This window comes from Phoenix dactylifera, unplaced genomic scaffold, assembly GCF_009389715.1.
Source record: "Phoenix dactylifera cultivar Barhee BC4 unplaced genomic scaffold, palm_55x_up_171113_PBpolish2nd_filt_p 001271F, whole genome shotgun sequence".
Lineage (NCBI taxonomy): Eukaryota > Viridiplantae > Streptophyta > Magnoliopsida > Arecales > Arecaceae > Phoenix > Phoenix dactylifera.
In genome coordinates, this window is record NW_024068604.1 from 6,062 (window position 1) to 17,926 (window position 11,865).

The 11,865-nt window shown below is 37.3% G+C and overlaps 1 protein-coding gene across 1 annotated transcript; it reads right to left on the reverse strand.

The window, feature by feature from the left end:
• Positions 1–1,663: 1,663 nt before the first annotated feature.
• On the reverse strand, positions 1,664–10,207 carry LOC103720987 (26S proteasome non-ATPase regulatory subunit 13 homolog B-like). Its single transcript, XM_008810989.4, has 6 exons — positions 9,876–10,207; positions 5,897–6,343; positions 5,345–5,425; positions 2,716–2,912; positions 2,495–2,594; positions 1,664–2,128 (listed from the first exon to the last, which is right to left on the reverse strand). The coding sequence occupies exons 1-6, from the start codon at positions 10,026–10,028 to the stop codon at positions 1,943–1,945; spliced, it is 1,164 nt and encodes a 387-aa protein (XP_008809211.2). The 5' UTR covers positions 10,029–10,207; the 3' UTR covers positions 1,664–1,942.
• Positions 10,208–11,865: the final 1,658 nt, after the last annotated feature.

The following is an 11,865-nucleotide window of genomic DNA, read 5'->3' on the forward strand; positions in this document are numbered from 1 at the left end:
CCATCAGGATGATGATGGAGGACGGGCACTCCCCCCCACTGCATTCCAGTCGCCGGCGTGAAAGCCCACACGCTGGCGAAGGTGGTGGAGTACTGGACCACCCGCCCAACCGCCACCTTGAAGGGGTCAGACCGCAAAGGCGACGACGGCGATGCGCTGAGGGAGCTCGCCAAGTGGGAGGAGAAGTTCGTCAGCATCGACCTCGAGGCTTTGTTCGAGCTTGAAGATGCGGCCTATTTGTTGGAGGACGGGCCTCTGATTGAGCTCACAGTAAGGGCCGCGCTCACGGGGATCAGGTACTAGCAGGAGGAAAGGCGGCTCATACGTACTGCCCCGCTCTGAACTTCTTGTTGCAGTAGTGCTAGGTGTGGGTTTGACTGGATATATTGTAAGCGGGTCAAGTTTGGAGATTGGTGTGGATTCCTCCATTGCTGCTGAAAAAAAAGAGAGTAAAGTATAGGTTAGGCCTCTTTAACTGATTGATTCTGATTAGTGTAGACTTTATGAGTCGGGTTGGGACTTTTGTTTAGATTAGGACTTACTAAAAGGAAGAGTGGCCGTTCGTCTGTAATTTTTCTTTACAAGTAATAATATTTTCTCCTCCTTGAGAGAAAATAAAGTAGTAATATTCTCAAGTTTTTGTTTTACCTTGCCGTGTTTTGGTTTTTGTTTGTACATACGAACCATGATGAGGTCCCGTACCATATAAAAACAGACATATTTGTAGGTGTATTGGTGTCTTTTTGCAAGATTAAAAATCTGGGCAGTAAGAATTTTACTCTAAAAAGAGTGCCCTTGATAATATATTTTAAACCGAAACCATTATGTTCGAATCAACCGTTCTTTATATTCGGCAAGATGAAAAATCAGAATATTACAACTTTTCTCCACTCCTTAACACATCAGGCCGTATAGATCTTATAAAAAGAGAAGAGGCCTATAAGTTGACTTATTTTAGTTATCCTGTCTTGAGGTAAAGAAGAGGTCTTCAGTAGATGTGACTCTATAACTTATTTTAGTTACTTTCTATGTGCCGAAAGCTACTTATAAATAATCAAGACAGAATAGTATTATTAAATTAAGAGGATTTCAACATTCTAAAAGACATTTTTCGGACAGTTAAAAGGTTTGGCAAGTCTAGATGTGTTTCACAAATGCTTGGACTGCCAACATCCATGGCCATGATCATGTAGCTTTAGCTTTCTTAACAGTCACATGGGACATCCCTTGGTGGCTTATTTGTTGGAGCAAATTCGGAATACTAGGAGTGTGGAGGTGTTTCAAGGGGAACAGAGCACAGCTGACTGGTTCATCTCTTTTGTGAGGTTTGCCATCAGTGTGGTATCATGCCTTCATATATCACCAATCTGGGCTCTCCCATCAATAGGTTGTATAAAATTAATTTTGTTGCTTTAATTTGATCAAAATAGTTGATCAAATAGTCTGGTTTTGTCATTCGTGTCACGAACAAAAAAATTTAGTTGCTGCATTTATCTCGTGTTTTGATGGTCCAATACCTCTCGTGGAACTTGACGCTATTTGCAGGGGTCTCGCAACAGCTGTTCGAGATTTGAATCCCTCAACGGTCATCACCTGGTCGTATGGTTATAGAGACTCCAATCATCCATTCATCGTCCTCAAACTATTTGTTGGCTCAAAACAGTTATGACCAACTTCCATTACCATAATCTTGCATAAATATCCAATAACCTGAAAAATATGGTCCTTTGTCCCTGTAAGCATATTTCAAGTTCGAAGACTAGTCTGAAAAATTCAAAGAATACAGGCCTCAGGTCAGCTTTCAGCCACCGCTCCTGGTGGACAAAAGATACTTCGAGGCATCAAAAGAATAGGACCCGGAGAAGGGCCGCAACAATGTTTCCTTTGCTTCTGTGACGTAAGCTGTTACAAAGAGCATGTAAAGGAGAGGCTACGGAACGCATCACGATGCCACTAGATCAGGTGTCTCTGCTTCGACTGACAACAAAGCTTCATACACCTTGCCTACCCATGTATCCAGTCGATCGTGCAAGGATTTGATCTGGGAAATCCCCAAAACCCTAGGCTGCACCCACGAGACGTGAACTGTGCCCTCAACTTGATCTATTATGCCTTCAATAAGATGAACCTGTACAGGATTTTGAAGCATTAATACAATGTGATGAAGTAGCAAGGGAAAAAAAATATACTCCTACTGGATTTTTCCATACTACGCAACCACAAGTGAGTTAGGATACATCTAAACATCAGACTGATGAAAATGCTCGATTTATAATTTAATGAGACTATATTTCCTTTGGCTCTTCGGCTAATATGTGCCTTAGAGTGAATATAGCACCCCTTGTCAAAAGTCATCTCCCCCACCCTTTGTCTAGACTCTTTCCTTGTCGAGAAGAATTTCGAAAGATTGATCCTTCATTTCATGAGTTTACAAAATGACCATTCGGGCACATCTCCCTGCCCCGTCAACAAAAATACAGAAAGTATAACTTACAGAGAGGCTTTTCATTAGAAGATATTCCACATCTTCAATAGAGAGTCTGGTTCGTTCGGCAATAATGCTTAATGGAATTGTTCGATCTTCAGATGACCGGCTGCAATGAACAAGATTGCACCATGTAAAAATGACAAACATGAGCATAAAACTTGAGGTCCCTGTACTGTACTGTAGAAAAACTGTATCGCACATATTTGGCACTGCCTAGCAGACCTTACCTAAAGATGATTTCCATCAAACAAAGAATATTGATTTTTTCAATCAGCTTCTTCTCATTCTCTACTAATGCAGGCTGTGCACTCAAAGCAGCATCATGGACCTGGCAGAGTTCTCGATAGCGTATCAGATTGCCAGTGTTGAATGCCTGAAGTATATGGTAAAGCCACTCCACTTTGGTTCCAAGAAGACTACTGATCTGCAGAACATATTGTAAGCTCAACCTATCTAACTGGAAGTGGTACATTTGAATTCAGAGTTATTTAGTGGGAGATCAAAAGCCAAAAGGCACATCAAAGACAAAGTGCATCAACTCATAAAACAAAGAACAGAATATCGCAAGCAATAAGCAAAGAAAGAAACGTACATTTTACAAAATATACACAAATCACGTATTGTCTTCGAAGAAACCCATTATTGTATTTCTTATCATAGAATAAAAATTAGGACACTGAAGACTTTCAGATGTTCCTTCCTTTGCATGTCATATTTGGAGTTTCTACCAAAATCCAGACTTACTGCTAAAATCCAAAAAAAATTAAAGGTAATCTGCTAAAGTTTATACTAGCGTAATTTTCTCTCTCCTCAGACTAAGTTTATACTGGCGGAATTTTCTCTCCCCGGACTCCATTGAAGAATAAAGAACAAATAAAATACAACAGTCTGGCAAGAGTTCCCATTTCACTTTGATCTTTTTCAATGCTTCGAGATAATTTCACCTTCTATAGCCATTCAATATTATAAGAAATTGTGTTTGCAGATTCAGACAGTGATGCATTCAAGGTGAAAATTTTAGATATTAGAACTTTAATATAAGCATAATAAAACAATGGCAAGGATCAAGAACATCACTACGTGGTAGCTGAATAATGGTACAGTGGAAAATAATGCACATTGGATCAACAAGGCACACCGAATCAAAAGATAGCCCAAGCATTAGGCTAAGACTTGGATGAGGAGAATAACAAATGAGTGTAATACATAACAAAACGGGTAAATATGTGGTCGATACAACGATCATTAGCAATATATGGCAGTGAATTATTTGTAAGGAAACCTAATCAGATCAATTATGCAATTTTGCTGAGGTATCAAATTACAGGAAACTAGAGTTGTGCTTGTCAGAAAGTATACAAACAGTCAAGATCATACACAATCATGGAACTTTCTTTTGATGGTGACACAAGGTTTGTATATTTACTCTCCTTTTAAAAGAACATCTTGTAACTATCTACACAGTGCTCAAGAGAAGAAAGAGAAACAGGTTTGGCCCCCCTCCTCCCAGATAAACTCTACTTCAAATTAAAATTTCAACAGAGCTTAATCTATTAGGTACTCCAATTAATCTAAACAAATCAAAGAGTTCCTTACCAAAAAAGAAAAATCAATAAGAAAGTTGCCAAGTACCAGTATTCAAGTAACCAGCCACGCATCATCCGGATAGCTTGGTTTTTGTACAGCTGAGGTCAATATGGTATATACCAATACCATACCGACCCGGTCACCGGCCGGAACGATGCCTGACACTAGTTCGGCAAACCTTAATTTATTCTCTATTATTATTTCTCCTCTCTATCCTTTGTCTCCTCTATTGAGCCATTCCTTCTCTTTTCTTCTACCATCTCACTGTTTTGACTGTAAAAAAGGACAAATATTCAGATCTAATCAGATCTAAAATTTCTTCCTTCTACTTTCTCACTGTTTTGGCTGTGAAAAAGGATAAATATTCAGATCTAATCAGATCTGAAATTTGTTTCTGTGCATTCCTATTATTTGCAGCCCTAGAAATGAGGGGCTGCATTAGAAAGTGATTTCAGAGTTTTGGAACAATTATTGAAAAATTATCACAAGCAAAAACAAAACACCTGGAAGCACTGGACCAAGGCTAGCCTAAACATGGTCCAAAACATTAATAAAAAAACCATCATATTTATGGAATATATATTTCTTACTACATGACATGCACTGCATGCATGTGTGCATAAATATCTGTGCATGCCTGAACGTATATATAAGTGTACTACCATTCAATATCCATGAGTAAAATCCACATGCTTGGTATTACAATTCTACCCATCCGTGATTAAAAAAGGATATAGTTTTATGTGTTTCGTAAACTATCGATCATATACTCCAGGCATATATGACTCTAAACTACATATATATAGAGAGAGAAAGTCCACATCAAGAAAGATAGGTACATAATTCTGAACCCAGTAAAATTCCTTCATGTCAATGCAGTATCCAGATAGAGTAAATTTTCTTCATTGTCAATGCAACACCCAGGTAGAACATTGATCTAAACACACTTTTTTGATAAAAGTAACATATAAGGAGAATAAATAAATGCAAACAAAAGGAAAAGTACAAATTAACATGGGACTATGAGATAAATTACGAATAAAATCCCTCTAAACCAAGAACAAAAACCCTCTTGCCCAAACAAAAATAATAAAAATGCAACTAAAAGCTTAAGAAGTCCAGATGTATCGCTTCATACAGCATTATCAAGTGAATTCTTTTTTTCTTTACAGCAAAGAATAAAACAAGTTTCTCTGACACAATACAAACAATTAAGTGTTCAAAACAAGCCATAAAAACATGTAATGTTTATGTAAAACTTCCACTTACAATTGGATGGGCAAGCAATTCCCCAAAGTTATATATGTTATCACCCAGCAAAGCAGAAAGGGAAAGGTCAAATGCCAAATCCTGAATATGCAAAATAGGTAAAAAAGTAGTTAAGGACCACAAGCATTACAAGATTAAACAATTTACTTTTCAGCAACTTCTAAGTGAAAAACTAAATCAAAATATAACAAGAAATTTTGGTTGACTAGATAATAAAAGCTTGTAAAGGGACTGTGAGCTTATTTCACAAGCAGCAAGTATGGTTAGAGTAAAAAAAAGTGAAAAAATCATAATAAACTTGATGTCTGTTAAAGTAAGGCTCCCTTTGGATGTCTGCACAAAATATCTTCTGGGTAAGATCATGCAGGTGTTAAGTGGGAAGAGAGGAAGGCGGAAAAAAGAAGAACAGGCCAATCCAAAAATCTTGTTAGGTTTGGGGTGCTCAGAAAAGGTTGAAAAAGAACAGCATGAAAGAAATTTCTACAAATTCAGGAAAACAGAGCATTTCCATTTTATTCAACATCTAAATTATCATAGAGACAAAAACCTAACCAGCTTGAATGATTCTGAAAGCGACTCCACTGTAATGTATGCAAGATAAAGAAGTGCACTCTTGTAAAACTCAGCAAATTCCTGGCAAGATTTATGATACTGAGAAGATATCCAGTAATAGCTAGCATGTACAGAAGGATCGACATCAGACATGCTATCTAGCGTGGCCTTCCCCTCTTCTAGAAGTTTCTTACACTCCCTTTGATTCCCTTTCTCAAGATCAAATGCAGCTATTTGCAACTTCACATATAGAATTGGCTCTTCGATTCGTAACTCCCTTGTAGCATGCAACTTTTCAATTACACCCTGAAGATAGCTAATTGCAGCTTCTTTTTCTGAATACCGACGTGAAACTATCACAGCAAAATGTGCAAGTTTCAGGAGATTGATTTTTGTCTCAAACTCCGTAATGAAGTTATGATAGAGCTGTATGAGAGCATCACCTGCCTGATAGGAATAAAAACAAATAAAGAATGTGAGCAGTACAAAGAAAAACATGTATTCAGAGTCAAACATGATTAGAACACAAATAAACTAAAATAGGGCATGCACACGGAAGCACACACGTGCACACACACACACACACAGAGGGGACAATGTATCAAATGCACAAGCACAATAAAGAGTTTGAGAATATCTCAACCAGATTTTCCAGGTATCTCAACAAGCATGGGAACAAAGTTTCATACACTTAAAACATTCATTTCCCTGTCCATCAAATGTATATGCTAACTAGAAGACTCGCAGACTTTTAAAAAATAATAATAATGGTTCATGCCCTAAAGAAGCGTTCCCCTATCTTACTTCAAAAGAGATAGGACTAATTACACAAGGTGTCCATATAATCTTGATGACCTTGTATTAAACATATAAGGAACACTTTGCTTAAAGTATCTAGCAAAACTTAAGAACACTGAAAGTGTTTGACACTGAAAAGTAAGAGTCTCCTACATGACACTCCAAAAAAAGTGCAAAATGTCGGACATTTTTTTGTTAATGTCAATAGGACCCTTCAAAGTGGAGTATCCAGCCATGTCATATTATGTCCTACCATGTCAAAGTATCCAAAAGTGTCAACACTTCTGGATAGCTGAAAATGATGTGTCCAGGTAACAATCATAAACTAGGTATGACAAATTGGAGAAAGTTTGTCTCAATTATGGTCTTTGTGCAAAGTGACGCACTTGCTGCCAGCACTTTTGATGTCGGATAACAAAGCTAGGTCACTTACAGCTTTTTTTAGTGAAGTTCTCAAAATGTTGAATACCTATATGTCGAGTTCAACTAGGATTATCCCACCTATAAGAGCTAGAGGCATTCAAGAATGCATGAGGCAAAATCTCTGCTGAGTTTTCATCAATGAAAAAAGGAGCATAACTTGTAGATCAAAACACAATGTACATGCCAAGGAACAAGATGCACTTTAATTCAAATAACTGTCAAGAATGCAAGAAAAACAAATAGTGAAGGTGGTGACAGCTTGTTCTAGTACCAAGTGTCCAAAGCAAGAACTAATAAAATGCATACATTTATTCTTGCAAACCACCAGGAAGTGGAAGAATAATGATAGTGTGTGATCTTAGAAAATTGATGCAATCTTAGGGTTAAGTCTGCTCAAAGAGTGATTTGGAGGCCCCTTTCACAAAGACTACAAGGGGGTCACCCTGAATTTTCTCCAGTGCTAAACCCCCGAAAGAGTGTTAAAAACCACTGGATTATTGTATTCTAGGATTACATAGTGCAACTGTAACTAAAAAAAGGTTTTACAGTTGTCCAGAAATTCCAGCACACATCAAAATAGAACTAACATGCAATAAATATGGAAGGAACCCTAAATTATGATATAGCAAACATAAGGATAGTAAATCATGCAAAGAAAATCAGCAAGTAAAAGACTTAAGAATTAAATAGCATTATAACATCTGACTAAAAGAGGATTCTCAGTAAGTTATGCAGTAAACAAGTAAATATGTTAGATTCAGATGTAAAGCAGCAAGGAAAATAGAGAAAAGATAGATGAGAGAAACAAAGAGAGGAAAAGAAGAAGAAGAGAGAATAAGGAGAACGCCAGATCTCTTGGAATAATGTATTTGACTTTCCAATCCTTAAAAAAAATGATTACATATAATTAAAAATAAATTTACATAGTGTACATCCGTAACCACCTTTCTGGAATGCCGAAACCACCCCCACATAGAAAGGCTTCTTCTCCTGAGAGATCATGTCTTCTTAGTTTTCCCTTTTCTTCCTCTTCTCTTCTAAGAGACACGACCTCTCAAGAAGTGACAAGCCCGAAAATGCGAGAAAGTAAGAAAGAGGGGAAGAGGCATCCCTCTTAGGGTATACAAACACTCAAGGGAAGAGGGACTAGAGGTCATGTGCCTCTTCTCTCTCTGTCTTTTTTTAGTGATTGGCCTAACTATGGGACCTCATTAATAACTAATTAGGGCTGATTTGGCCTTTCAATGGAAGTCAAGCCACATCATCCCCCGTCTAATCACAGATATGGCTCCACGAAGATCATCTGATCACCAAAATGACTATTAGATGTTTTAAAGTCAGTTATATAAACTCTGTAACCAACTAAAACAGAAAAAAAATAGATTTAAAAGAAAGATGTAACAGATCAATTATTAAAATCAACTCTAACAAAAACTCCCTAGACCTGCAGCCTCCAGTAAACCATTTGCTTCCATTATGAGCCTCTTGTTTTCTAGCTAGATTCAGAAGTAGATCAGAGATATCGCCTAACAAACCCCTTATATATTATGGATCTACACTAGGGAATCTTGCCATGAAAGAGAACTAACTATTAGACACTTTGTTTTGGCTTTGGCTTTAAAGGACATGGACAATATCAAAGCCCGTGGTTTTCAATGGTGTTTTTGTTGGTATCGACATGTGAAGTACAACTAAGGGAATTCAAAGAAAACATCACCAACATCCATGTTAACTGCACAGAAAAACAGAGTCCTAAACCTAACCTTAAAATTGAATCTATACACCATTTATCTTTATAACCATGGATCGTGTATATGTGACAAGCCAATTCAAGTGACAAAGCTTTTGAGGATAAGGCTGTCAATGGGCTGAGCCAGCCCAAGCAACCCAAGGACCAAGATATAAGGGGGGGGGGGGGAATGCTAGGCCCCATCTAAGATTTTAGGCCACAAAGTGCAGATGTTGTTTGTGGGGGGGGTGGCAACATTAGGTACCAATTCATATATTCATACCATCCACCACACAAAGAAGATGGAAAGCATAATGGATAGCACCTGGACAGCCAATGGTGCTCTTTATAAAACATTGTAAAGTAAATGTTGTTTAATCTTTAGCTCCATATTATCACATGTTAAATCTATTTAAAGTATGAAAAGGAAGATTCTCTTCAGCTTCTCATAGGTGAAGGATTCATGAGCAATTCAGGTAACCAAATCATGTCAAGCGAATATTTAAGGATTGCATATGTCATGCCTAGGCCATGTTCATAAGATTTATTTTCTTTTCAGCTATACGCAATTCCATAAGTAGCGCACAGGAAGCCTGCCATTCTATTGTAGTATTAGTGCTCGGATTATATGACGGATGAACTAAACTTCAAACAGCCAGGAGACAGATTGTCCTACTAGGATATGGAACAATAATTACAGACAGCCCCATAATAGAACTACATGTAGAAAAAACCAACAACTAATCTAGTACAGGATCCAAAAACTTATATAGAGTACCCTTCATCAAACAATCAGAACAGTATCAAATGATTCTCTGAGTTGAAACACGATTCAATGATTGAATTAGTCAGAGAGAATGGGATGTCTTTAGGAACTACAACACCTTGTCTACAAGATAGTTCTGTCCCCCACCATACCTTTGTAAGGTTTCCCGTGCCATTTGGACTCAAGACAACGAACGCAACTAAAGAATAATCCATAAACCCTATAAAAAAGAAAAAACAAGAAGTAAGGGAGAAGGAACAGGCCTGAACGACGGCTAGGGCAACGAACTGCTCGAGCTTGAGGGTGAGCTGGTGCCAGAGCTTCCGCTGGTACAAGTCGGCCAGGGAACTGTACCAGTCAGCGAGGTCCGGCTGGGCGTTCCGCTGCGATTCTAAGTACTGGAGTGCCCCCGCCATGGATGGATCGACCTCCGCCCCGCCCCAGAGAAGAGATCGAGACGATTCGGGACGAAATCTTTAAAACCTAGCTCAGCCTCCAGGCTTTTCCTCGCCTCTTTCCTTCGCCTTCCCCTTTTTTTCCCCTCGGCGAAGAAGCGAGGAAACCGTCGATCCCTCCGAACTACCGCCGGCTTTTTATTCCGGGGTCGTCTCAGGGGTTCACCATCCCGGGGGCTTGATTTAGCTGTTGGGGAGTAAACATCGGACAGCCCTTTCAGCGAAAGGATTGTCGCAACGTTGGAATGAATTGCATGGGACCCACTGCCATTGGATATGTGGCATAGTGCCAGGGACAGTATCTGCGTCGGTTCAGGCGGCCGAGCGAGGCCTTTTTTTTTTTTCCTTCTTTTTTTATATAAAAAAATCTTTCTAAAAATTTAATTTTACGTACACTCCTTAAAATTTATTTTTATTTTTATAAAATACTATTTTTTACAAATGCTTCGAATATAACGATTTTTCTAGCAACGTTAATAAAAAATATATTTATTTTAATTAAAAATAAAATAAATTTTGAAATTATTATTTATTTTTTCTTATGATTGCTTTATAAATATTTTTTTCACAACTATTAAAAGTATTTTAGGCATTCTAATTTGAGATCGTTAATTTTTTAACTTCATTGATGGTATAAATATATATAAAAAATAAAAATAATAAAATAAATATTTTATAAATATACATGTAAATAATGATTTTAAAAATATGCAAGCAAAATTGGATATTTAAGATCCGCAAATAATTTTTTTTTACCCTTTATGTTCTTATCTCTTCAACTACCGCTTCTGGGCGACCTAGACCTACACGCCAAGCGATGCTGTACCAACCGTGATTTGGGTAAGAACTAAGAACTATGCGTCATGTGCGATGCATGTGATTCAGAACGTAGGCTGTCTTTTTCTTGCACTCTTCTAAAGATGAAATATTAGCAAAGTTCACCAACAAAAAATTAAAAAATATTAGCCAAGATATTGCCTACAAAAGATTTTGCAGTGTGAATCCATAAGTTTATCTTTGCAAAGGAATTATATTTAGTTTCTAATTTAATTTCAGAATTACCATATGATGAAGTAATTTGAGGATTTTTTTTTAAAAAAAAAAGTCATTATGTCTGCAATTTTCATGCAGGTTGTTTACTTCAGTAAGCTGAGAGCTTTCAATTTGTCATCACCTTATGTTTTGCAACTATTTGAATATCATGTATGTAACTTGCGAGTTATATAACATGCTTACTTTAAAATGAATCAATGCTATTATACTGCAGAAGGATGAGAAAAAAAGAAGAAGAAAGAGAACAAAGATTATTTCCTTTTTCTTGTAAAAAGGATAAAAAAAGTCTCATTTCATTGCCATCTTTTCATGATGCCACGACACATATTCTTTTTCTTTCTCTTTCAATTTTTAAAACATAGTCTTACCATCTAAATTAAAATCTAATTTAATCTATTGAGCTAATCCATATCAATTCTTTATCTCGCCCTACAATACCTAATTATTGGACTCATAGATTGATAGACTCCCCTATCTCTCTCCCTCCCTCTCTAATTATCATATCAATCTCTTACTAATGACCGGATTAAGTTAACAAATATGCCAACTTAGATATCTCTCTCTCTCTCCCTTCCTCGGGCTGCATAGGGAAAGTAGGAAAAAGGTTAACAATATATTTTTACGAAAAAAGATAACTTGATTTCAACCATCAAATATGCCAATCAAATTGGATGAAACACCCTTGAGAGTCATTGGCGCACCAAATCAATCAAGCCGATTAGTGAAGTTGTGGACAATCAGGCTA